Source organism: Atractosteus spatula, chromosome 19, assembly GCF_055471065.1.
Source record: "Atractosteus spatula isolate fAtrSpa1 chromosome 19, fAtrSpa1.hap1, whole genome shotgun sequence".
Taxonomy (NCBI): Eukaryota; Metazoa; Chordata; class Actinopteri; order Semionotiformes; family Lepisosteidae; genus Atractosteus; species Atractosteus spatula.
The window spans coordinates 6,824,844-6,852,750 of record NC_142724.1 but is presented as its reverse complement, the minus strand read 5'-3'; the positions used below and the strand labels follow the sequence as shown (position 1 = coordinate 6,852,750).

At 41.7% G+C, this 27,907-nt stretch overlaps 1 protein-coding gene across 3 annotated transcripts; it reads right to left on the bottom strand.

The window, feature by feature from the left end:
• Window positions 1-39: 39 nt before the first annotated feature.
• Window positions 40-26,181, bottom strand: myh7ba (myosin, heavy chain 7B, cardiac muscle, beta a). Of its 3 annotated transcripts, XM_088937329.1 has the most exons (43): window positions 26,145-26,181; window positions 25,514-25,658; window positions 24,756-24,859; window positions 23,640-23,783; window positions 22,817-22,973; window positions 22,421-22,448; window positions 21,897-21,993; window positions 20,747-20,767; window positions 20,048-20,140; window positions 19,594-19,657; window positions 19,080-19,178; window positions 18,481-18,584; window positions 18,156-18,294; window positions 17,825-17,943; window positions 17,304-17,453; window positions 16,518-16,688; window positions 15,617-15,796; window positions 14,882-15,014; window positions 14,575-14,654; window positions 13,512-13,599; window positions 12,266-12,383; window positions 11,557-11,680; window positions 11,183-11,319; window positions 9,910-10,165; window positions 9,140-9,382; window positions 8,715-8,891; window positions 7,826-7,971; window positions 7,450-7,540; window positions 6,630-7,019; window positions 6,376-6,502; window positions 5,954-6,072; window positions 5,438-5,634; window positions 4,620-4,969; window positions 4,295-4,419; window positions 4,023-4,138; window positions 3,591-3,783; window positions 3,269-3,472; window positions 2,639-2,764; window positions 2,114-2,284; window positions 1,793-1,897; window positions 1,478-1,573; window positions 880-1,014; window positions 40-139 (listed from the first exon to the last, which is right to left on the bottom strand). In XM_088937329.1, exons 2-43 carry the CDS (start codon window positions 25,608-25,610, stop codon window positions 128-130), a joined length of 5,826 nt encoding a protein of 1,941 aa, XP_088793455.1. In that variant the 5' UTR covers window positions 25,611-25,658; window positions 26,145-26,181; the 3' UTR covers window positions 40-127. The 3 variants fall into 3 exon arrangements, with proteins under 3 accessions (XP_088793455.1, XP_088793456.1, XP_088793457.1); XM_088937330.1 differs by lacking the exon at window positions 21,897-21,993 and having other exon boundaries at window positions 26,145-26,161; XM_088937331.1 differs by lacking the exons at window positions 18,156-18,294; window positions 19,080-19,178; window positions 19,594-19,657; ... (7 more) ...; window positions 25,514-25,658; window positions 26,145-26,181 and having other exon boundaries at window positions 18,481-18,585.
• Between the last annotated feature and the right edge of the window lie 1,726 nt (window positions 26,182-27,907).

Genomic DNA, 27,907 nt, shown 5'->3' with positions numbered 1-27,907 from the left:
GGAATAGAAGGGCTTTTATCACAAAGAGACCGAGGGCAGTTAAATTGTAAATGCTTTATTTCACACTCCCATAGCTGTTGCAGCTAAGTGACTGTTTTCTTCTGTAAGGTGCAGAGTAACTTCTGTTTTATTCTGCTTGCTGAAATAAAAGGAAATACTGTCAGTCTTGAATACAACCATTAATGGCTGTTATGAAACAAGTGAAGTAAAATTGTTGTTTAGTCTAAGTTATAATAATCCTTATGCTTATATAGAATGTTTCTGGACACTCTACTCAGAGTGCTTTACGGGTAATTGGGATCCCCTCTCCATCAACACCAAAGTGCTCCAGTGTGGTCACCACACTTCAGCTATCATTGGGGAGGAGAGCAGAGTAATGAAGCCAATTCATAGATGGGGATTATTAGGAGGCCATGATTGTTAAAGGCCAGGGGGAATTTTGGCCAGGACACCAGCGTTAACACCACTACTTTTTTCAAGAAACGCCCTGGGACTTTTTATGACCATGGAGTCAGGGCCTTGGTTTTACATCTCATCCGGAAGGGCGGTGCCTTTTTTTACAGCATAGTGTCCCCGTCACTATTCTGGCCATTAGGATCCATGTAGACCGCAGGGTGAGCGCCCCCTGCTGGCCCCACTAACACCTCTTCTAGCAGTAACCTTAGTTTTTCCCAGGAGGTCTCCCATCCAGGTACTGGCCAGGCTCACACCTGCTGAGCTTCAGTGTGTTTCCAGTTGTGAGTTGCAGGGCGATATAGCTGCTGGCTATAAGCTTAGAACTAATTGTAATGAAGATGCTCTATGGTCTGTAGTAAACTTCATTGAAAGTTCGCTTATGGCTCCTACCTGCTGGTCGACAGTGCTTTGCACTTTGCCTACCTTGCCTCCCTGGTCTCGGGTGCGGACACGCAGCTTGTTGACCTGAGATTCAGCCATCTCAGCTCGCTCCTCAGCATCATCCAACTCGTGCTGGATCTTCCTGTACTTGGACAGGTTGGAGTTTGCTTGCTCTTCCTAGAAGGGGGAGAGGGATGGGACAGACGGATTAAGAAGAGCACACAGCTTCTGATGTACCTACTGTTATGAAGTATAGGTGCATGAAGATGGTTAAGTAATGGCTAACATTACTTTTATTTTTTCATAGTGGGGACCCATGTTGTTAATACTTTAAAGCTGAAACACATGCTCTTGGTTCCTTGCAGAGTTTTAAAGGTCTGTTTATCAAATTTCTGAGTAGTTAAAGCTGCTACAGATGAAAATGGGAGGCTTGCAGGAACTGGCAGGTGATGTTTCTGCTGTTTAAGTGCTTTTAAACTATATTGTTTTTTCCATATTAAATCTGAAATGAGAAAATATAGATTTGTCTTTTTTTTTTTTCCTCCAAAAACAATTTCTGTTGTCGTGAAAATGGCCCAGGCTTTTTTCAAGGTTAACATAAAGCGTTCAAGTTTGGTCCGTGTCGAACAGTGCGACTTACCGCTTCCTCGGCCTGCCTCTTGTAGCTCTTCACCTTTATCTGCAGCTTGTCAATCAGCTCCTGCAGGCGCGCCATGTTCTTCCTGTCTTCTTCTGTCTGCACAACGACAGCGAGCTTCAGCCTCTTCTTTTAAGTTTTTATGTGTATGACCTATACTTGTGAACTGACTAATACATCCGTAGATATATTGTACAAGCAATAGCCCCTTGCAAGCATTAGAACAGGCTAAGATTTAGCCCAAGTCTTTAAATGGAAATCAAGGACCAGGTCCTGTGTTCAGGTAAGCTTTGTGACTGTTGACTTAAGACTGAGTACCTGGTAGGTGAGCTCTTTAATTCTCCTCTCATACTTGCGAACTCCCTTCTGGAATTCGTTGCTCTTCTTCTGCTCGCTCTCCAGTTCGCCCTCCAGCTCCCTCACCTGGGGAAATGAATAGTTTGCTTCTTGATTTGTTTTTTTTTAATAAAACCTGTGAGTAGTAAAAACAAGATTTGAAGGGATCTCCGACCATCAGGGATGATTAGGGTATGACATGCATGAGGAAGTAGTTTTACTTAATTGTAGATGAATTAGTGCAGTTTGATGGTGCCTTCGGCATTACATGGTACAGTGACAAGGGCCACTCCACTGGCTCACCCGGGCCTCCAGTTTCTGAATCTGCTTCTTTCCACCCTTCAGCGCGATCTGCTCAGCCTCGTCCAGCCGCATCTGCAGGTCCTTGATGGTCTGCTCCATGTTCTTCTTCATACGCTCCAGGTGGGCACTGGTATCCTGCTCCTTCTTCAGCTCCTCCGCCATCATGGCAGCCTGCGTTGTGATGGAGAACAGACCAGTCACCAGGTGCGATGAGCACAGATTAGAGAACACGTTGCCTTGAGCAGAATATAGTTGCTCCTGTTACTTTGGCCAACCATAAGTCATTCACAAATTTAACGTACCATTTGTATATTACATATCCTTTGATGTAATTAAATGTGATGAAATTTAGAAATATGCTAAGCTTTTTGTATTGTAATGTAGAAAGTATTATAGAAAACTGAAGGCAATTAACACCTTTGACAAGCTGGGTATCGCACATGACCAGAAATTTAAATTTCGGCAGTGCATTGTGATGTTGACTAACAGGATTCATCAACAAGCTTTTATATCTGTATTTCTTACGTCAGTTATGGCCTTCTTGGCTTTTTCCTCAGCATTGCGACACTCCTGGACAGCCTCGTCCACTTCGCTGGACAGCTGTGCAATATCATTCTCCAGTTTCTTCTTCTGGTTAATAAGTCCAGTATTCTGCAAGATAAGGCAACAGAGGCAGAATTTATTAGACTGAATGACATGCTAATGAAGGAAGTTGGTTTGCTTAATAATCCAAGTCCATGAGTCCCCAACATCCAAACAGCATATAGATCTTTTTCCAGTCCTCACAGAACGTTGTGTAATGGATTTTCTTAGTGAACAAGCATGGACACTAAGTCACATATCTAAGACTGCAATGCATTACACTTAAACTTTGCCTTTAGTGTCTACTTATGCACGAGTCTGCAAGTTCTTAAGTGGGATCTGGGGACTTGTTTCACCAACCCCAATTTGAAGTAGTCTTGGATTTGCTTAATTAACTTAACATTAGGTTATCCAAGATTAGTGCTACTCAGGGAATTTCAATTATTATGCATTTCTAAGGCAGCAGTGTACAAATTAAATATATACAGTATATGCAAGAATACAGATTTTAATGAACACCATGTGGATAGCTGTGGATTCAGGCCCTTGTGTGGGTGTAAGTGTTGGACAGACCTGAGAGTGCAGCAGGTTGACTCTCTCTGTGGACTCCAGCAGCTCATGCTCAGCCAGCTTGCGACCACGGTCGGTCTGCTCCAGGCAGCTGCGCAGCTCTTCCACCTCCGCCACCAGCAGGTTGTTCCTGCGCTCCACCACTGCGGTTTGCTCCTTCAGGTCTTCGTTTTGGTGGAGTGTGTCGTCCAGTTCAATCTGCAGGTCCTGGGAACGCAAAACCGAAATGGACTTATCTGAATTTGGAGGTTGCCATTTTGTTTCAAAGCGGTCAAGGACAGACGCACTGTTTCGCCACTCCGCTGGCCCCCTGGCGCTTGCGAACCTTGATCTGAGCCTGCAGCTGGCGAACAAGTTTCTGGGACTCTGCTGCCTGCCGGTTGGCGTGGTTCAGCTGGATCTCCATTTCGTTTAGGTCCCCTTCCATCTTCTTTTTGAGCCTGATAGCCTCGTTGCGAGACTTTGCTTCAGCATCAAGGGTGGCCTGCATGGACTCTATGGCACGCTGGTGGTTACGCCTGAGAAATAGGGGAGGGCAGAGCCTAGGATTAACCATTTGCTTTCCTTAAAGGTTATCCTGCAACTGCCTATATTGCCGACTGTGAGCAGGGTGATGGCCCAAGGTGGGTGATTGTTAGGCGGCTGAAGTTCTCTTGGATTAAAGCATAAACAATGACCCCTAAAACATACCAAGTGCCTGTTGCCATGTAGAACAGTCAATGAGAAATGCACGGTTGTCTAAGAAGAGTTGGGTTACCTAAGGTTGTCGATTTCCTCTTCCTTTTCCGCCAGCTTCCTGTCAATTTCAGCCTTGATCTGGTTCAATTCCAATTGGATTCGTAAGGTCTTGCTTTCCTCATGCTCGAGGGCACCCTGGAAGCAGAAATACGGTGCAATTTTGTAATTTGTCATTTGTAATTCTAAAACAAAAAAAATGGTTTTGCACATCTCTGTGCAAAATTTGCTACTCAAGATACAGCTGCAAGAACGTAGACATGACCATGTGGCTTAACCTGGGCAGATGCTTACCTCTGCCTCCTCCAGCGCTGCCTGGATATCGCTCTTCTCTGCCTCCAGGCCTTTCTTCATCTTCTCCAGTTCGTGGATTGTCTTTCCTCCTTGGCCGATCTGGTCCGTGAGGTCCGAGATCTCCTCTTGAAGAAACACAGACTCTTATGAGATCAGAAGCAGGAGTACGCATTTTTAAAACATCTGCTGCATTGTGCTATGGTTGCGGAACACAATAAACTGTCCGTTCCCAAATTCAAGCTAAACTTTCAAAGAAGATTAAACCTGCAGGGTAAATGCAGGTCCTGATCTATAACTGGTCTGCAAGCCCAGTCTTCACTTATACCTTGGAGGTTCTTGTTCTCCCGCTTGATTGTTTCCAGGTGGTCCAGCGACTCCTCATAGGCGTTCTTGAGCTTGAAGAGCTCCGTACTCAGGCTGCGTGCCTCCTTCTGCGAGGCCTCCAGCTCGGACTGCGTCTCCTCGTACTTTTGCTTCCACTCGGCCAGCACCTTGTCAAAGTTGCGTTGCTTCTTGTCCAGGGCGGCGGCGGCGGAGTTGGCTCTTTCCAGATCCACCACCAGGTCCTCGATCTCGGTCTGCAGGCGGTGTTTCGTCTTCTCCAGGGAGGAGCACTTGGCGTTGGACGCCTCCACTGCTTCCTCAGCATCCTGCAGCCGCGATGCCAACTTCTTCCTGCAAAAGGAGGTCATTGCATTGGTTTTTTTACACATGGTTCATCCCGTTGCACCACTCCCTCGCTGTATGAGCAACCAGTACACAAGATTTAGATTATACGAGAAGTATTCATTCCTATCTTTCATGGACCAAGCAAATTGTCAGTCTTATGAACTGAGATCTCATTGCCATTCTTGTATCTTCTCTAATGAGAAATTAGTTTTTTTTATTAATTACATTTTATTTTTTTATAATTAAGAATTGCGTAGTTTAACTACGTATACGGCAGGATAGTACTTAATGTTTATGCATTTGCTAATGACAAATTCAGTGTACAGTATACTGAATCTATGGTTTTGGTAGGATACATTTTTGAAAATTCCTCTTTGGGTTTCCACAGTTCTGTGAAAATATCCCCCCCAAAAAAACAGATTTAAGCTTCTTGCTTATCGGAGACACCGAGACACTGATGAAAGAGGGTCTTACTTGGCCTCCTCGAGCTCCTCGGTCCTCTGGATGGCGTCCGTCTCGTACTTGTTCCGCCACTGCGCCACCTCGGCATTGGCCTTGGACAAGGCCCGCTGCAGCTCGGACTTGGCCTCCTGCTCCTCCTCATACTGCTCCCGCAGCAGGTCGCAGTCGTGCCGCGAGGCCTGCAGGGCGTGAGCCAGAGCGTTCTTCGCCTGCGGCCGAAAAATTAAACACCGTGTCAGATACATAAGTGTGTTGGTGGTCCTAAGGTTACACAATTACACATTTTTATACATTAAACTAAATTTGAGTCATGTACAGGACTGATTAAGTACTAAATATTATCAATGTCCTATTATCACTAGTCAGTATTTCCGTATGAGATTTCAATGTCAATATGACCCAAAACATATACACTGCTTTTTCACAATGGGCTGGTTTGTGTGAGCAAACAAAATGGCTTAAGTGAGGTTAGACTCTGGTTGTTAACAGAACAGGAGTGTTTTTGTAGTCCCTTGCAGACGTAAGCACCTTGTTCTCCTCATCCAGCTGTTTCTTGAGCTCCTCTGTGGCTTGGCTGAAGGAGATCTTAGTTCGGCTCAGCTGCGTGACCAGGGCTTCACGTTCTTCTAACTTTCTGGCCAGTTCCGCTGCAAAGAGAGATGGGAAAGGGGACACCTATGTATTACAAGAAAACATTTAAAAAAACACTTCACCCTAGATTTTTCACAGAAAGAAGGCACTTTTAGTGGAATAAAGGTTTCATCACAACCCAACAAAGTAAATCGCAATAAATCATCGTTGATAGTTTTGATGTTTTCTTGTGGGTTTGGAGCTTCGATGCAAATGGATAATGCACCTAAAAAATCACAATGAGCAACAATGGAGACAAATCCTGCTTAAAAATACACGTTTTGTATGAGAATGTACCGTACTTCTTTTTATATTCTTACCATTCTCTGCCTGGACCTTGGCCCGATGGGATGAGACATCATTTAGCTGGCGCTGAAGTTCATCCACTTTGGACTTGCTTTCATTCAACTGATCCTCATACGTCCTACACATCTTCTCAGAATTAGCCTATAAAAATAAATTGAAACCTTGTGCGTACAGAATTGGGCTATGAAAGCAAAAAGTCTGAAAAGAAGCCATGAAGTGCCTGATTTATCTACGATCGTAATCAAACGGGCACCTTGATTTAGCTTACCTTGGACTTGGTGAGCTGCTCCAGGCTTGAGCTCAGGTCATCCACCTCCATCCTGGCCTCACTCTTCTCTTTCTCCAGCTTCTGTTTGACGCGCTGCAGGCTGTCTATCTGCTCGCTCAGCTCCGCCACGCTGTCGGCATGCTTCTTTCTCAGAGCGGCCGCAGTGGACTCGTGGTGCAGCATGGCCTCCTCCAGGTCCCGACGCAGCTTCAGGAACTCCGCCTCGCGCTTCTTGTTCATCTCGATCTGGGCGGTGGTGGCCCCGCCGGCCTCCTCCAGCCGCTCGCTCAGCTCCTCCAGCTCACGGGACACCTCGGAGCGCTGCTTCTCCACCTTAGCCCGGGCGGCCCTCTCCGCCTCCAGTTCCTCCTCCAGCTCCTCGATGCGAGCCTGGCCACGCCCCCACGAGGGAGGAATCGTTCAATGTTTAACGTCAAGAGTAAAACTCATTGATGACTGATGTGAGGTCGGTTATTCAAACTTTCCTACTTGTATTAGACTGAAGCTCAAAACTTTAACGTATGCATCTTTCTTTTGTGCTTTTTTATTTTAAGACGTAATTTTGGTCTAAGATTTTCCAAGTATTTGAGTGTAACACTTGCAGTGACAACTACTATGAAGAACAGTGCAAATGTTTATATTTACTTGTCTTGAAGGTAATTTGTAAACAAGGATTATTTCAATTTTCACCAAATAAACTACAGTGATGTTTTAGACAATCCCTTAGTGATTACAAATGTAACTTCATTTGAAATGGATGTTGCCTGGAGCCCAGGAGTAAGACTGTCAGGAGCTCCTGGCAGCAGAGGTTGGTGCTCACCTGCAGTTCTTTGATTTTCTTCTGAAGCTGCATCACCATTACTTGCTCATCTTCAATCTTTGAGCTGAGCTGGTTCATTTCAAAGTCCTTCCTAGAAAAAGATGAAAAAAGAAGCTGCTTAAAGGTGTCTTATTTCACTTAGGACCAGTACAATATACTATCTTTCAGTACAATATACTATCTTTATTCTGGTGCAACTAATGTAATTTAGTAATTTCTAGTGCAAAACTGATGTCAATTTCTTGATTTTCAGCACAGGGAAAATCATGTTGAAGATTCTTCTTTACATGTAAGAACACATACTATAATATACCACAGTTCTTGGTTCTAAGATTATATAGCTACTGCCATGTGGAACAAAACACGTTGCTCTCACTTTTTCAGTTTTTCTTCCAGTTGCTGTTTGTCATTTTCCAGGTCCATGACGGACTCCTGCGACAGTTTGAGGTCTCCTTCCAGCTTGCGCTTGGCCCGTTCCAGGTCCATTCGCACTTTCTTCTCCTGCTCAAGGGAGCCTTCCAGCTGGAATGGGGAGCAAGGTCTGCTTTCATTCATGGCCGAGATTCAAGCCTTACTTCTCACACACACAGCAGATGTTACTTTCTAAAACAAACTCCACATCAAACTCTTAAAACGCTTATAATTTGATTATTATTTTATATTTGACAGTTCAATAACTGATTAGCTGGATCAGTTGTACAGCCATGTATTGGTGTTACGTACCATTTATATGTAGGTCTAATATTTGAACATTTAAAATACCTTTCCAATATATGTAGGGAAAGAATTAATCTGATGAATTTCCCTTTTTCCAGCTTTTTAAAATTTCCAAATTTGTGAGGATCTGAACTTCACATCTTGGTGACCCCAGTCTCTACAGAATTAATCTGCCGGGGAGCTCATAGTTACTTAATAGAGCTCTTGTTAAAGATAATAATTTGATTAATTAGAACCTTTTCAGCTCACAAACTGCTAGAGATTTCCCTGTATTTCAATTTGCACCTCATAGATGTTGGAAAATAATGACAAACACCTCATTCAAATTATTAGCTCAATCAAAGGTTTAATTAGTATCTGAGATATCTCCTGGAACACAAAGGAGGACAAGGTTTCAGTAGCTGACTGTAGCCACAAAACAATCAGAATGTATCACACACTGCTCCTCCTTTAATGCTACCGTGACATAATACTGAGATGTATATTTAAGTGTCAGCATAGAGAACAATGCTGAAATCACACCCACGTATACCCCAGTGTTGACTCACATCATCCACTTGCTGCTCCAGTTTGGCCTTTGCCTTGGTCAGTGTGTTGACCTTGTCCTCCTCTGCCTGCAGGTCATCCAGGGCCTGCTGGTGAGCCTCCTGAAGAGCCTTCTTCTCCTTGGTCAGCTTGGCGATAATCTCGTCCAGAGCAGCCATCTCCTCGATCAGGTTCTTAACCTGAGGGTGGAAAGGGAGAGATGGAGTCCATCATTCATAATTTTTAAGCTCCCAACATGCATTGTTCTACTGCTGTTCAAGAAATATTAAGTGATGTTTTAATAAAATACTATAGTGGAGAACTAAATGTCCCATCTAAATGAAAAAGTCCCATCTTTTTTCTCAAGCATTCTATAAAACTGAACAACAACAGTGTGAGATTCATTATTTTTAACTGAATTTATCTTCTGGTCTCCTTAACAGCTCACCTTGTTCTCTGTGGCATGCTTCTCCTTCTCCACCTTGGCCAGGGTGATCTCCAGATCATCAATGTCCTTCTTCAGCTCGGCACACTCATCCTCCAGCTTGCGCTTCTTAGAAGTGATGTCCGCGTTCATCTCCTCCTCGTCCTCCAGGCGCTCTGTCAGCTCTTTGACCTTGGCCTCCAGCTGGATCTTGGCTTTGATCAGGAGGTCGCAGCGGTCTTCAGCATCTGCAAGGTTGTCCTGCTCCTGGAGAGAGACATTTGGAGGTATTTAGCACAATGAAACCAGACAAAGAGCACATGAAATATGAATCATCTCCAAATGCGCATAACAAACTAACGTAAAAAACACCGATGGTCTATACATACATATGTCATGAATGTGAATCTAAATGCAAAAAGGAGGGAGTAATTCATTTATTTTGCTGTTGTCTTGTAGTGTCTCTCTTTTAAATTGCATTCCTATTAAAAATACTTAAAATCGCTTCTTAACAGGAACATTTCATTTAATGGGGTTGAGGAATGATGACAAAGTGCAAAGAAAATCGATTTGCTCATCCCCATAAATTTCAAACAGTCCTAAAAAGTCCTGGACCCTATCAGTTCTCTCACTCAGATCACACAATCGTCTAGATTTTTGTTGCTTTTCTTTCAGTCGTTTACTTTTTTGTAATGATGAATTTAAACTAATGTAGAAGATATGAGTATTAATCTAATACTACTAACGATAAAATAATAAAAATAAGTTCTGCGAGTGTGGTCACAAACACTCACAGCCTGGAGCTGCAGAGAGAGGTCGTTCTTCTCCTGGATCAAGCTGACTTGTTTCTCCTCCAGCTCCTTTCTCTTGGCCTCACTCTTCTCCAGGGCCTCCTTCAGCTTCAGGAACTCCTCCTTCAAGGTGGCCATCTCCTTCTCCGTGGCCGCACTCCTCAGCAGAGGCTTGATCTTGAAAAAGAGCTTCATCCAAGGCCAGTGCTTCACCGCGTTGAAGGCACGGATGTTCCACTGGATAACCATCAGGGCGTCCCTGGGGGTGAGCAGGAATCGGGGCGCAGGGGCGTGAGAGAGACACAAACCGGAGCTGCCCCACGGGAAACGTGCTTCCTCGTCGTACACTCAGAAGACACCAACTTGAAAGGAGTTAACAATGATCATTCTGTTATTTTGTATCTGTTGGTCAGTTTCTGCCCTCATTGACTTGCAATTTAAGGAAGCCTGCTAGAATCTGAAAACAGATTTCACTTCCCAAGTGTTTCATAACCCCATGCCTGTTACAGTAAACCTCTCTTTACCTATCAGTAGTTATCTGTCAAATACAAGCTCAAGTGATGAGACATTGAAGGCTGCTTTTGATATTTAAAAATAAGAGAGTGAAAGATGTATTAATCCCCAATGACCCTGGTAGATATTCAGTCTATGCAGTTAATTTAAAATGCACAACTAGGCCCAAGGGAGTGAGAAATTATTTTTAAGAGAGGCTGATTAGCTCTTACACTTAATGGTCTTTGAAAATGTCTTCCTTCCTAATTCAAAAAGCAGGTTTTGCATTGTTTACGACTGTGTATTTTAGATCAGGGATCCATACACACATGCACATTAATGTGATTTCAGAATTATTCTCCCAACGAGAAATGCACTTTTTTTGCCCTTCGCTCGTTCCCTTCACAATCTCTGTGTTAAGTGTTGAACTATTATTATGCTACGTTTCGGCATGTTGCTATCATTCATTTGTGGTGAAGTCTGGGAATAGACACATTTTATGGTGTCTGCTCACCCCAGCCATTATATTACATTAAAAAAAAACTTCATTTAATGTCTTCAGCAGGAATGAAACAGTCACTTATCAGAGAGCATCTGCCACTGCAGCAAAACCATACACACTGAGATAAAATGCGAAGAGGAAAAAGATGACCTCCATTGCCATGCCGAACATTTTAGCAGAACAATGAAGTGCGTTAATCATATGCAGTAACTCTGGAAGAATAAATTCATTAGAACCGGTTAGTTGGTTTAACTGATCACACCAGACCAAAAGAAAGGTTACCTTCTCTCTATCATCTTCTGGTACTCCAGCCTCATGATCCTTCCCCGGCCCCTGGCCTGGATCATGGTGAGGATCTTAGCTAGGCGCTCGTCTCTCATCTCCTCCAGCTGCCCCAGCAGGCCTGCCTTGAAGAAGACCTGCAGAGACCGCGCGGTCAGGCTGTCCGTAAAGAACAGGGCTGCGCTCCTGTTTGTAGGGCTTCTGAGCTCTCAAAACGAGATTTACCAACCAACGCAAGTTCTACTACATTTCTATACTCTAACTGTCCACTGTGGTTTTCTGTGGATGGTATTCAATGCCAGTCCTACGTCATCTTTCTAAAAAGACCTTCCAGCTTTTGGGAATTATAATGGGTATTGCAGTATCGTACTCACCTTGGTGTGTCCAAACTTGTACTGGTTGTGGTCGATGTCCAGGGAGCTCAGCAGTTTCTCTGCAGCCTTCCTGCTGTCCACAAACTTATCATCGGGGATGGCACTGGGGTTCAGGATGCGATAGCTACACGACAGGGGAGAATGAGAAAGACAAGTTCAAGATTCCAATGAACAAGGTTTTTAATCAGTATAATTGCAAACAAAGTGTGAGTAGTCCCCATTGCACACACACTTTGACCTCTAAGTAAAGATGTCATATAATTTACTTATTTTTTTACAAAGGTTTTAAAAATATTAAAAAACAGAGGCAAGGGGGATACTGAAACTGATAGGATCTGAGATCCCATAAATGAAGAAAACCTGTTTTAGAAAATTGCACTTTGCAGCTGTTTGAACTCCCCCCAGCCATTATATTACATAAAAAAAAACTTAATTTAATGTCTTCAGCAGGAATGAAACAGTCACTTATCAGAGAGCATCTGCCACTGCAGCAAAACCATACACACTGAGATAAGACTTTGAAGGCATTCTGTTCATAAAATAATAAAACCATTACCACTTCAAAAAGTATCTTAATATATTTAACTTGAAAAAGGCAGGCATTTTACCACCAACTAATGAAAAAAGTATTTTAAAATAACATTAATATAATAGTGTACAGTATTAATCTTTTCAAATTGTGTAAATGTCCACAGGTGTCCTCGCTCACCGCTGCTTGAAGTCAGCATACAGCACCCTGTTGGGGAAACCCTTCCTGCAGATCCGGATGCCCTCCAGCACGCCGTTGCAGCGCAGCTGGTGCAGCACCAGAAACGGGTCCATAATGCCTGCGGAGGGAGGAAGATTAACAGATGCCCGTTTTTCACTTACATCCATCCATTTTCAAATCGCTTTAGCCAAAACAGGATCGCGGATCTTTGGCTCGAACACCTTCAGGTAGCGCACCTTGAGCCCTGAGGGAGCGAAGGGGACCTCAAAGTTCATAGAGATGGGGGGACGAGCCCGGAGGCCGGAGCCTATCCCAGCAAGTAACAGGCCAAGGTGGGGACCCCGGACGAGACGCTAGTCCATCGCAGGGCAGACCCAGACACAGCACACTCACACCAGAGCCGATTTAACTAGCAGTATGTCCGCGGACTGTGGGAGGAAAACCCCATGTGAACATGGGGAGAACATCCAAACTCCACACAGCCAGAACCCCAGGAGCTGAACCCAGGGCCTCAGCCATGCTAACCACTGCGCCGCCGTGCCGCCCTTTCTACTTGCATGCAGCCATATTTCTCATCAAAATAAGCTGTGATTATTTAAGAGGCTCGGCAATGCACTGTAAGCGACGTGCTCAGTGGGAGGCAGCCTTAGCGTTTGACAAAAGCAAGGGTGTGTCAAGAATAAGCGGGACATGCTTTCCAAAACTCTCTCCAAGGTTAATTCAGAAATCATCAATTCACAAAATTGTGTGAACTGAGATTTTAACACAAGCCTGGGAGGAACGACAGCCACCACATTCCCCCAGATCTCTGCTGCTCTTACTTGTAACCTTCCACGGCATCACCTCCTGAAATGCTACAAGTTATTTAGTTCCTCTCTTCTTCAGATTGTTTTTTCTTTGCATTCTTTCTTCACCCCATCTCTGCCCTTGCAGCAGCCCCTGGTGAGTTCCTCACTCATGTCCTGTCCTACAGCCAGGTAGCTGACCCTCAAACCAATAGGTTAAGCCAAAGTCTTCATGCCTAACTTTTTCAATAAACAATCAAAACATATTTTCTGGTTGGACCACATTATTCCTCCTGAATTCTGACTACTGTGTTCCTACAAACATCCCAGTATTATAATGCTATGTGTGCTAATTTGACAATGAACAAAAAGGTTATAGCTCCTTTAAATCTCTTTTAGAGTCTGAATTAACCTTGGATATGTGAGAGCCGTCTCAGTTGTACAGAATGACCAAGATGTACCTGGAGTTTTCGTCTCATTAGGTATGATACAGCGCACAAAGTGAGGCTGAGTTGCACGCAGGTTTGTCATCAGCTTATTCAGATTTTCCTAACAAAGACATAAATAGATGAATAAATAATATAAAAAATGACAACAGGGGTATGTATAAGTGTAAATTCCCAATTTTCAGCATTTCCCGGCACTTTCATGGGCACGTATTTACACTAATATCAATTTACTGCCTCAGGTTTGGCTTTTGAGAATAACAGCTTCCTTCTTTTTTCAAACTTTTTATCAGTTTATTTTAAGCAGCAGAATGTAGGCCAAGTCAACAAGATGACACAGGGGTAGGAACGTTGTTTTATTATCTAATTTATCTTTTCCTGCTCACAAATATTATTTAAAAAAGACGAGCACACAAAAACACTTCAGTGTTTTCAACAGAGTCCTTACATTTTCCACCAAGCCATGGCTGGATAGGCTTTGAACTGGCAGTAAGAAAGGGTGCTATTATACAGGTCAGGAATATAAATAAGCACAAACCTAAATGTATCAATACCCCTTCTGTGGGGTTATGCAAGGCACAAAGTTAGAAAACAGCTAATCCCTGTTTCATCATTTTCAAAGAACAATTGTTATCATGTGTCCAGCCAGCTGTTATCATGTTAAGAGCCAGCTGGGTTACTTACCCTGGCCTTGACCTCAGCAGACGCTACTGAGTGCAGAGTTAGCACAGACTTAAAGTGATGTTCATGTGTTAATGCCTCTAAACATCACTGCAAGTCTTAACTACCTCTTTCTCATAAGGGAAGCACTGCACTGCTCCCAAGTGCTGGGCAAGACTCCAGAGGAGGAACAATGATTGCTACACCGCCTTCCCTGTGCACTACTGTCTTAAGCTTGGTGTTGAAGCAGATCCATTCTATTTACTCCACTTAAATTCAATTAAACTCTTTGTTTAAAAATGACCAGCTACCAAACAAAGCACAAATAATGCAAAATGAAAAAGTACAAAGAGTTTGGGTGATATAAGAAAAGTTTGTTAGGGTGGCAGTTCGGGACAAGACAAGCAAAGAGCATCACCTTATGCAGCTGAGACACGGTCTGGAAGGAAGCAGCCTTCTTGCGCTTCTCTTTGGCTCCTGTTTTGGGATGTTCAGCAGCTACAAGATAAGGTTCAGCTTTTAAACAAATGTCTTGAAATCATGTTCTGTTTTAAATAAGGGCGTATCTGCACCGACACAGTTGTCACAAAGTCTCAACTAAAAGACTTGACCATGACCAGTCCATTTTTAGGTAGGAACCCCACTGACTGTGAATGAAACACTCCCTGAACATTCAAGCACACATTAAATGAGGAAAATGCCTTGAAATGCCTCTTTTCCAGTACCTGCTTCAGCACTGACATAGTTTTCATACAAGCTGGCCAGGAGCTTATTGGCTGATTTCTGGAAGCAGGTCACCACTGTCTCATTCAGTGGGTCCTTATTCTTATCCAGCCAACCAAAGATATTGTAGGGTACCTAACAAAAATCAAAAGAAGAAATGAAAATAATTTTCTGATCAATTGCAGTGCCCTACATTTTATCTAAATAAGTAGATAAACAAATGAGAAAAAAGCATACCTTGCATTGAGTGTAAATTCTCAATAGCATGCTATGAGTATCCTTCTATACTAGAAGTGTCCAATCCTTGTCCTAGAGAGCCACTTTGTCTGCTGGTTTTTATTCCAGCTCAGCTCTTGACAAGCTACATCATTTTGTTTTGTGTCATTTGATCAGCTTCTCCCAGCTCTGCAGGTACTTTAAAGAAACTGAGAGAACCTGCAGACACACATGCTTCCTTAGATCTAGAGCTGGACAGCCCAGTTGTACTTAATCAGGATCATTATAGATAGGTGAAAGATCACAATGTAAACTTACTGTCAAGATGTATAAAAACTAAAAGTCAACTTTAGAAATACTTTGCAACCAGAGCTAAACAGGCAGAGGTTAGGAACAAAAATAAAATGAGACAGGATTCAGACTGCAGGACAGGGCTTCTACAAATAATATAATTTTATATAGACTCTTAGGTATCCTACATGACAGGAGTTGTCACTGCTGTGTCATGACTCATGACTTACCACCCCAGCATAGTGGACTAGCTCAAAATGAGCTTCGTATTTGCGTTTCTTGTCAGGCCTGGGTTTCTGGAAGTTAGCCGATTTCCCAAGGTGGTTGTCGTACAGCTTGGCCTTGAAACTAGAGTCTGTGGCCTTGGGGAACATGCACTCTTCCTCCAGGATTGACAGAATTCCCATTGGCTAAGGAACGGGAAAATTTAGAAAGTGGTCACTTTGTATGACATGCCATCAATTTCAAATTCAGTTACAAAAAAAGCCGTGCCAAAGTAACTGTGAACACACAACAATAACGAGTGAAATTGTATGTTAATAGACTTCTTAAAAGGCAGATGACGTTTCATTTTGACATGATCTTCCACAATTCTTGAAATGCTGTCACAAACTGCACGCCGACACTGTCGCATTCCCACAGGCACCCGATCACTCTACTTAACTTCATTCACCTTGTCTGTTTACGCTCCCACTCTGCAACCTGTCCTCGCTCACTATCGAGGTTTTCTCGGCCAGAGTTACGCATCCAGTTAGCGACTTAGTCCAGCCTCTCGTTGTTCTTGTGACTCTCAGGAATTCCGACCCTTTGCTCCGGATCTCCGACCTCGCTCTAGCCTGACAATTTGGATTACGTTCGCCTTAGGAATTCAGTTGTTTTCACTCTCTCTGACCCTGCACAGGGTCTATTCCCCTACCTTTTCCCTCGGCATATGTGACAAATGCACCATTTCAAGGAGAGAATTCATTCTGCATTTCAGTCTCTCTAGTGATGTACTGTAAATTCTCCGTAGTACCCATTTAACACATTTACTACCACCACCTTTCCCTTATTGGATTTAAGGAAAGAGTTACCAGTTTTAATCCCCTTTTACTGCTCCAGTGAAACTGGTTTTGTGTGTGCTCCTCCTACCTTCTCAATGAGGTCTATGCAGGCCTGCAAGTCCAGGCCAAAGTCGATGAACACCCAATCGATTCCCTCTCTCTTGTACTCTTCCTGTTCCAGGATGAACATGTGGTGGTTGAAAAACTGTTGCAGTTTCTCATTGGTGAAGTTGATGCAGAGCTGCTCAAAGCTGTTGTACTGCAAGGAATTGAACGGCAGAGGAAAAGGTGAGCGTGTGTTTTTTTTAATCCATGATGTTAAATCTATATTTTACAAAACACCCTTCACGATCAATGTCACAAAGTGCAGAGCAAGAACCCTGAATGAAAAAAGAATAAGAAAGGAGTAAGATGATAAAATTGAACATAAGCTTAGGTCTTAAAAAATCATCAGGTCCTTGCCTTCAAAGTCTTGTTGACTCTGTTATCTGCTGTGTGGCAGGGGAGGGAGAGGCGCTGGGGAGATGATGGATGGGTTACTGCTGTTGTGAACGTTTTGGATTGTGGGGAGAGGAGGGTGAAAATGGGATTGTTATTTATAGTTAGACGGAATTATTTTATCATTTACACTTCTCAAAAACAGATGACAAAAAAATAAAAGACCAGGCCATCGAAGGATAACAAGGACAGGAGTAAGGTTTTAAAATCAATTTGAAACTCTACCAGAAGCCAAGGTAAGGATTACAACAGAGGAGTAATGTCACAACAGACTGAGACATTGTCGAGACCCTGTCAAAGTATGAAAACCAGATTGGTTTTAGAATAAATTCCTGACTTTCTTTATATGGGAAAAAAAGACATTTGGGGAACTCACTTCAAAGATCTCGAAGCCTGCAATGTCCAGTACTCCTATGAAGAACTGCCTGGGCAGGGAGGTGTACAAGGTTTTGTTGATGCGGTTGACCAGCCATTTAAACATGCGGTCATAAGTGGCTTTGGCCAGGGCACCCACTGCGTAGTTCACCTAAAAACAACACAACGTAACATGTTATCCGTCACACAGTGGACAGAGCACATAACTCCCTCGGCCTAAATATTCAAATCAGGTTAGTAATAAGTAACAAGATACAATGCAGGCAATGATAGATCCTTGTTTTATAAGGCAGTATGTGTAAATTTGACAAATAAATTATTATCTATAGCTTTCTTAAAGCTCTTTTAGAGCAGGTCATGTCCAATCTTTTTTTATTCAAGTACAGAATCACGAAGATGTACCTGGTGTTTTCATTTCATTACAGTGCACAAACACAGGCTTGTCATCAGCTCATTCAGATTTTCCTAGGAAAGAGAAATGGCACAAAGGCTGTCTGCTGTGTCTGGGGGTGGTGACTGTACCTGTTCGACATTCTGCCCCTTGATGACACACTCGTTGCCCACCTTGACTCGGGGGTGCAGGAGGCCCTTGATGAGGTCAGCTGAGCTGACTCCCATCAGATAGGCAGCCTTGTCAGCACCTGGGCAGGAGACACAGGTGTTACTGCTGGGACTGTGCTGGATAAGACGTGTCGTCTGGGACCTCCATTGCTTTAGCAATAGGTACTGAAATATGAAAGAGCCCTGTATTCTGGTCAAATTTAAATTTCTCGATTGTTTCCAACGTAACAGATCATATTTTCCTTCAACAGTGCCCCGTTCATTCTGTCAGCTTGTCGAAAACTCGACTCACTTTCAGTGCCATCAGCCTCTGCCTGCTCCTCGCGCTGCTTCTGCTTGAACTTCATGTTGCCAAAGTGCATGATGGCGCCCACTATTTTATAGCAGCCATACTTCTCATCAGCACTGAAGCCCAGGATATCCATGGCTTTCTGAACAACAGGACCACAGGGAAAGAAAGATGCCAGAAAGACTTTTTTATCATACAGTGATGATCTTCTTACATTAAGAAAAATTATGAGATCATTATCAGCTTATCAGGTCGCCCTAGTTGAAAAACGGAAGGAAAAGAACAGTTTCTTTCAGCTGAACTGAATGCAGTACAAAGATCATCTTACATCGGTCGCCATGAGCTCGTCTCCGTCGTCCAGATTATCCACAGTGGTCACTCCTTGGGAGCAGAAGTGGTAGTCATAGGGGTTTGAAGAGACCAGCAACATATCTGAGGATAAAACCGACTGTTGGTTAACCTTCTGTGTCCAGGTCTAGGTGGAACATTCTGTACTTCATACACCTTTTTTTACTCCTAGTTGTACCCAGCGTTGTTCTAAATGAATGACATCTGTTTGCTGCCTGATCTGTTTCTATCCAGTAGTGTGACAGCTGCCTTGTTTGACTTGAAAGGCCAGAAAACTGGACAGGGGTACAAGGACTGAATCTGGAATCTAATCACTGACTGCTTCACTACAGAAAGGCACAATTTCCCCTTTACCGTGAAAAAGGTAACATAGTCTAAATGTCATCCATCCATTTTCTAACCACTATCTTTCAACAAATGATCACGTGGGAGCCAGTCATTTTTCACAAATATATAAAATATATTTTTGGCAGAAAACTTGACATGCTAATATCATAAATGAAAAATATTCATTAGGTAGTGACTACGAAGACTTTACATGACATTACGACAGCGTCGGAGCAGTCATAAACTCCGTACCCAGAAGCTCCGGTTTCCTCTGAGACACAATCTGATAGTAGATGTGATAACTCCTTTCTCCTGGCTGCTGGAAGATCACTCTGGATTTTTCCAGAAGATCTGAAAAACAATTTAATTGATATTTTGTTTAATTTTAATTAATTACAAATGACATAATATTTAAGAACTAGAAATCAAAGGCAAGCCTCAAATGTTCTAATTCTATAGATGCTTGTGGGGTGTACAGACACGAAACACAAAGGTGTATGAAAGTTTCAAGAAGTACTGTATCTCTTTCAACTTTGTTTTAGAAGTAGCAACAGCCATGTTTGTGGGAAAATGAATAAGCACTACTGTCAAACAACTGTGACTCTAAACATTTCACTTAGACAATAAACTTCTAGAGAGTTTTTTTTTCTCTGACAACAACACTGTAAAAGTGATGGTCAGACATGAAAGCTGTGAGCCATCCTGGAAAACCAACATTTTTTGGTGTAGCATTACTCTCTTGTACCATAAAACAATAATTGCTTACAGATGTCAATATCAGCAGAAGCCAGTTTCCCTGTGGGCCCAAAGTGGATTCTGATGAACTTGCCCTGGGTAAAAAAAGAAAGACAAATCACTTGTTTTTCAAGCCAGTGGTGTAAGTCTAAATATTTTTACAACCTCTCTAGGGTTTGCCGAAATTCTGTTCCATTTTTTACCAAAAATAAGAATCTTGAATGTTTAACAACCAATTTAACAGCCTGAGATAATACTCTGAAATACAAGTGTACTTTTTACAAAAGAACAATTGAAGTTGTTAAGTATTTTAAGTATATCAAGTATGGGAACTTCTGTTGAGAAGAGTTTTGGGATTTATTTTTGATTCCAAAAACATTTTAGATAGGAAGAGAACACGTTACAATAAATACAAAATCAAATCAAATCACTGGACCTTTAATATGATGCTGGCTGCTGCTGAACCCAGGCTGCCAAATACTCACAAAACGAGAGGAGTTGTCATTCCTCAGGGTCTTGGCATTACCAAAGGCCTCCATGGCAGGGTTAGCCTCTATAATCTGGTCTTCTAGGGTGCCCTGGCAAAGCATAACATGGAAAGAAGTTGCCTACTACTGTCAGTAACGTGACTGAATTAGTGATGAAACTTGTGAAGTTTGTACTTGAGCCAAACATGTCATTGTATGCTGGGTTTCATCCTGGATTGCACAGCATGAAGCATTCTGTTAGTGCAAGACTCTGAGTTGGGGGTGGACATCTGTGTATTGTAACATCATACTCAGCAATGGTGATACCCATACAAACAGCAGAGCACACTGAAGTACTCAAGGGAGAAATACCTGGCCCAAAGGTAAAAAACAGTGAAGTCCATTGAGGAGACTCAACCCCACCCTAAGAACTGCTGTGTGTTTCCCCTCTAAATTAGACAATGTTATAAATGATTGTAAGGAAACATCTAAAACTCTGTAATATATTGCTTGTTTCTAATGACTCGAAATCTTATTGGTTGTTTTAATTACAAATACACAACTGCTTTTGGATTCTTTACACTAGATGCCAAATACTAGATACTAGATATCAAATTGGTTATAAACTGCTAGTGAAGACTGCAAACACAGGGGGGAGACAAAGAGCACTTGACTTCCCAGACTGTTTACAAAGAGTATAATGTAACTTGTACTCACCCCTGTTTTGGTGGCAGGCCCCTGTATAAAAAAAAACATATTAATAGCAAATACAAAATATAAAAAATAAGACTAAATACCACAAACTAAGATTTATAGCAACAGATTTAAGGCTGCTTTTGACTAAAAAACATCAGGCGTTAATCATTTTTTCACAGCAATTATGAAGAAATAAATTACTGTTAGCTACTAATCATTTTCTTATTAATGTTTTAAGGTATTAAACATGCACATGTATGTACTATTAATTGATGTAGTTTGAACTGCTTATTAAGAGCGCTGAAAAGCAATATAGTACTTTATCTAAACTTGGCAAAATGTCTTATACCACAGATGTGTAAGCCTTTGCACTCCTTTATTATCTGTGGTTATTTGTTTTTCAGTGTGTTTTGGTGGAAATTTTAAAAGCATCTTCATGCAAATAAAATTGTTACAATTTAAAATGAAACAATTAGCCTAGTGTATATACTGAGGCTATGTTTTCATAGCTAAATATCAAGAATTGCAGTGTATAAACAGGACTGTTCTTGCCTGAATCATTCAAAGACACAACTTTTGTCCAACAAATTATTTTATGGAGAATGTAAGAATTTGTGACTGCTTTTGTTGTGAAGCTTAATGGCTACAATGTATTTTTAACTTACAGCAGTAAGATGTTGCTCTGAATTCTAAGGACAAGTGTGCAGTGAGTAGAAAACTGTTTTTTTTCTGAGATGAAAAATTAAATCAAAATACGGGATTGTAGCAAAAAAGCAGGGAGTAAGTGGCCTCAGCAGGTTAATAACAAGAAAAGGTTTCCCAAAACCACTTAAAAATAGCAAAAATATATATAAAAGGGGAAAAAATTATTTGGGGAGGAAAATGGTGTAAAAAAAGGTGCAGAAAAGCACTGTGGGAAAGAGGGCAGCACATTGTAAGCAGGGCTTAAAATGATTGGAAATACTAGCGTTCTTTACGTCATTAAAAAATGTCTATTATACAACCTCCAGCAAGTTGTTCAGGTATTTTAGAAGCGTATGAAATTATATAAAATGAAAACCTCCTTCTCAAAAAAATTAGTGTAGAAACTTTCAAGCCCTACTTCATTAAAAGAAAAAAAAATCAAAAAGGAAAAGGGAAAAATGGCAAAGTTCTAAAGCTTTGGCCTTACTCCTTTTTTGCTGGATGCATCGCCCAAGGCTGCTACAATGGCAAAATACTGAATTACACGTTTCGTGTTGACAGTTTTGCCAGCACCGGATTCTCCGCTAGGAGTGGTAGACAAAAAATACATATACATATATGTATGCAAGAAGTCAAGCAAAAATACACATGAAAAAATACACCACTAGCCACACCCAGCATTCTCACACCAATCTCGCAAACTCAAAAAAACCCCACAAAAAGTCGTTACACTTTCAAAAGGCAGCAAAAAAATAGAAACTGCACTCGATTCCAAAAAACAGCTCCCCACATTTTAGAATAAGAATAATTAGCAAAAATATGCATCGAAATAAATATGTGCAAAAAAGGACTCTGATGACCTAGTCCGAGCAAATTCAGGTGTCTGAATGTTTTGAGCATTATTATTATATAACACATTCCCAGCTTTGTGAAATTCTGCCTAAAGTTCTAATCAACTGAGTGAATACTAGCTAGAATGTTTAAATGTTTAAAAGGTGTAATTTTACATACGTGATGAGCATGGACTGGTTCTCACGATCTGTGGAGAAACACCAGGGGAGGATTATAAAGTGACACAGTGCTCAGGGTGATTGCCTACAAACAGAAAAGGCAGTTTCCTTAAAATTCTCGTCACAGTGGACTGCCTTTGCAGGGAGAAACACCTGCAGCACCTGCTTTTAAAACAGTTGCAACAGATTCAATTTTTTCACACCTTATTTTAACAGCTTCCTTCTGGGGTTCAGTTCAGACATCCGATTCAATGACATGGAACCATTAACGGAACTCACAGCACAAATTACTGGAGTGAAATCTGAAAGGGTAAAATACTAGCCACCCAAACTTGGCGTTTCTTCAGGTGAAGGATTCACCGACACCTGAGGGAACCAGAAGGAAGTGAAGACTTACTGCGCAACATGTCGTTGTAGGCATTATCGGCAATGGAGTAGATGTGTGGGGGCGCCTCTGAGCGCCGCTTGCCCTTGTAGGCAGCGACGACGGGGGCGGTGTAGACAGGCAGCCACTTATAGGGGTTCACCGTCACACAGAACAGCCCAGAATACGTCTGCCAGGAAGGAGAAACCACAGTAGCACCATGTAGTCTGGAGAGCAGCCTGGTGACAATGCTGGGGCTATCAGAGAAATATCCCTCTGACATTTCCAAAATGAAAATGCTAACCTTTCTTAAGGTGGGGAGGACGGAATTAGATCAGCGAGATGGCAGAGGTGGTTCTGGGATTCAAGAAGCTTACTTTCCAACTACATTTTTGCAGTTACGTCGTAAAAGCTTAAAAGCTTACGATTGCACAAATATTAACAAGTCTCAGGTATATTTTTTGGGGGAAAAAATAAGTTGCATATAAACAAATAGCTCTACTGTAAACGACAGATGTCATAAGAAATGGAAAGACAGGAATTCAATGTCATTGAAATTCAGGAAAGTGAACTATACTACTCATTATCACTTCACTATTGTTTTAAAATGACATTTAAAGACATAAGTTATCGCCATTGTAGCCTGAACAAACTTTTAGTGTTTACTGTATTTTAGTTCCCAGAATAACACAGAACGAGTGCTGAAGCAAGACAGCTGCGTGACGCTGCTGTGTGCGTATAGTCATTTTTGCACAGCACAGGCTAGTCCACAATCAGCTCTTTAGCTGATTTAGCTCTTTAGCTGATTGTTGCAAAATACGGAGGGACCTGCTGTGTAAACGAGAAGAGAACGCACATAGATCATCCAGTTGCTGTACCGACGCTTCAGGTTGTACAGAACAGAAGCTTCGTTCAGGTTGGTGAGCATGGCCATGTCTTCGATCATGTCAAACTTGGGAGGATTCATTTGTTGGATGTCATCCTCCTTCACAGTTATGGTCTAAGGAAGGAAATGGTGATTTATTAAAGTTGAACCAACATCCACACTCTCTTTTAAAGCACTGGGAGAATACAATAATAAGATTACTGTAATACATCTTTTTACTGCATTGTGTCTGATGCTCTGTAGAGCCCACTTATACAGTTTTTGTACTTTTATTAACTCAGAAACCCTGAGAATCTTATTAGGGTGAATTCCCATGTGAAGAATTAAGACAATTCCTGAAAAACGCTCCTATTACTTTAACTCTTTTGAGGGAGAAGCGGATATTATTTTGTGTTAAATGATATGTGCAAACTAACTAAAATATGCACCGTATATTATTGTTGCCTTGAACTCTGCTTCGGCAAGCTGAATAAAACTGCATATAAAGAGGACCTGCAGTACCCCCACCTTATTATTTCAAAACCTCACCTACGACTCTTTCTCCCACCCACAGTACAAAGTCAAACAATCATAGTTACACTGAAAACAAACTGTCACCACCATGTCCAACCTGATCTCACATCAGCAAGGCTGGTCAGTACTTTCCATGGGAGACCTCTATGGAATAACAGGTTGCTGCTGTGACCTGGGGGACAACACTGTACTGTGGGAAGCGCTATTCTTCAGATGAGACATTAAACTGAGCTCCCGACTACTTGGGCATTATAGTCCCTATGACACTATTTGTGAGTAAAGGTGCTAAACCCTGGCTTCCTTCCACTTTGGGCTTGCACATTTTGGGAGCCTACGTTTCCACCTTAATTCAATTGGTACAGTACATTTTTTACTGAGCCACTTAATCTGCTGTGCAGAGTACTGTAGCTGCTGCCTGTCGCCCAGGTGGGGGCTGCAGTTCAGTGGTGGAGGAAGTCGGTCTCCTCCTATATGCGAAGCTTTCTGGGATCCTTTGAATGAATGGCTCGATATGAGCCAAGCTATTAATATGGTTAAAGTACTGGAAGAAGTCAACCATCTAGATGTGTTTACCCTGCCATCCTTGGTTTCCACGATGGCTTTTCCGCCGGCCAGCTCCTTTATCTCCACTTCAGTATAGGCTTCCTTATCATCGGGTACCCAGGCTTTCTTCTTACCTGCATCGAAGGGACCCAGGGCTGTCTTGAGAAACGCTGACTGACATGTCACCTAAATCAAACACTCGCTCCTTTCTGTTCCAGCATACGCATACGCAGCGCAACGCAACGCAACGCAGAGGTAATGAGACGCGATTCTTAAAGATTATCCACAATTAAGATATGTTTTGACACTGAATCAAAAATGCAAGGTCAGTAATAACTTGTGAACTGGTTGCAAAAAAAAAAACCTTCTTAGTAGCATTTCATTATTCATGTATTGAATACACATTTTCCCACGTTATGCGTAATTACACAATTTAATTGCCTTAGGTTATTCAGAAGCTAGCAACTTTACAAGAAAATTGTAGCATGTGTTCCTCTAGGCCTTTTTGTTGTAGGGTTTAATGTTTCGGGGTGATATAAAGATGTTTCCGTCTAGTAATTACGAAATTCCATTAATTTACAATGACCAAAAAACGTTTTTTTAATTTTATAATCTTGGGATTTCGTTTTTGTAACAATCGATTCTGGAAAACTCTTGGTCTGTTTGCCCCGAACTACAGACCTATGATTTTCGTTCTACAGATCTGCAGAACGCAATAACGACTAAGGAGCGGTGGCGAAAACTGAGAAAAACGCAGATAAAGTCACTGCAAACGAGCACATTAGTACCGTCGAAAGGTATAGTCTGCAAGACGAGCAGCTCCTTGTCGCTCTTCCGAAGGAACGAAGCGGCTTCCCCAAACTCGGACATATCCAATAGAGACATGGTGAAGGTCCGACAGGGCACTCGACACAGCGGACGCGACTTCTTGAACTGCGCGAGAAGAAAAAAACTTCACATTAGAAAGGTTTGCAATTGAAATTCGCCAAGCACAACTCAAGTTTGAACACGGACATAAAACTTTCCGCCCTTCACGGTCGAACAAAGTTTTTAAAAGTATTGTGTTTGCTGGTACATTGATTTATTTTACTAAGAGCAAATTAGAGACCTCTTTAAAAAAAAAGTGGAAGAAAACATTCCTACAATTTCGAAATCGAAGCAAATAACTTCAGTTAGCATTAGAGATGTAGATTTTAAATAAGCTTCCATCCTATATACATTTGCATGCAAAAATAGAAACCAAAATATACCAACGTGAGATCTGAAAAACATATATAGTGTGTAAAACATGTAATTATCCTCTGAATCAATATATTGTTAAATGTTATCAATTTAAATCACACAAGGGGAAAATCACGGCTACAACACGTAACAGTTAGTACAATACAGCCAACATGCAGGTAGGTAGACTGTACCAACCTCGGAGCACACAGGTCAGATTGGGTTGGTGAAACGGAGTCCGTCTTTTTATTGTCTTTCTCAAGGTCAGGGTTAAGGGAGATATGTCAAAAATTCCCATGTGTCACCTCCTCCTCCGCCCATTGGTGCTGTCCGTGTGCCCGCATTGACACAAAAGGCAAGCAGCATTTTTATCTCGAAGCAAACCTAAGCCGGTTATTTTTGTAACGGTATTATGTTATAACTGGGATTACAGCAATCAAAAGGACACTGTCTTTCTTTATAGTAGGGTATTGTTATCAATAAACACGTATAGAGTGGTACGTTAATAAAAACAAACACGGCATATACTGTATTTCTGTGTAAACTACAATTTATCGAACAGGACCACAACTTTTCAAAGTTGTGAAAATAAAACAGCTGCAAGGATGAATTTATATGTATTGATGACTCAAAGCGGAATAAATCAAACGCATGTTTAGAATATTATATTAAATCAGACTAAATTCTGTTACAGTTAACATGCAGTACACACACAGTGCCTATCTAGTGCGCAGATAAATCCTTCAAACCTGAACCTGAAAATGCCAGTTTAGAAACCGCATAATCTCCTAATCAATTAAGGAGTAAAATACAGTAATCTTACCTTAAATACAAGAATATTAATCTCTCTCTAAATCCTGCAGATAAGATGAGCCACTTTGCCGAGACATTAGTTATACAAATAAATTAAAGAAACACCATATTTTTACATTCAAATCCACGTGATTTCGTCTTATTCCTTCATTGAGTCATGAAGGGGGTTCACTCAATCACACTGTGCGACTTAATGAAAGCTTCGTTTAGAAGTGGTTTTAAGGGCCCCGTGACATTAAGTAGATGCACTAAAAATATAAAGTGATATTAATAGAAGCGAAGCATAAAACGATTCATTAAATTCACAGAATAGATAAGTCCAACGCGAGGTGGTGGACTCTAATGCTGTGCATCTAATTCTTGTGCAGAATCTCACAGGCTGTCTGTGAATGTGTTCTGAAAAGCACGCCTGGCGTTTGAGGAGAGTCTTTGGCGTGTTTAACCTTAGGAATGGGGTACAGGGAAGCAGGGTACTTACTGCCTGATTGTACTATTGCATTACCCTTGAATGAAAATGGAATGAGCAGCACGTAGGGGTGTCTGTTTTGTATTCCAGATAAGCTTCTGCCCATCGGCACTGAGGAAACTTGCTAATCTACTTACTAAACTATCAAGAAGTGATTTCTGTGACAGGTTATCTGGATGAAAACATGCCTGCTTTTGACAGAAAAAAAAAGATTTTCATTGACAGAGATTTTCATTGAGTGGTTGAACGCAGTGGAGGAATTTAAAAATCCCTGCTGAATTTGTTGAACATGCGGTTCCATCCAGTGGTTAGTGGATACGATTTTGAACGGCACATGTATTTACTTTGGTAACATGAAAAATAGACTATTTGTGTTGCAAAGTGAAGCCAATCAAGTCTTTTTTAAACAAATCTTAATTGTAAAACAAGAAAAAAACAACATGTGCAATACTGATACCACTCTTTTTGCAGCTACGTTTTTGCTCATTTCAGCATAATGTGGCTGGTCTTGTCATTTGGGATGTACATGCATTTCACAGCTTTTTTTTCTTGCTGTTTTTCCTTTTGCTTTTTAAATTTGGAACTCAGTGCGTCCTGACCTTGAGAACAAAAGAGGAGATAAACGTCCTTGTGTGCAGACTCTAGTGTCCCGAAATAGACAAGAATACAGCTCCAGTGCTAA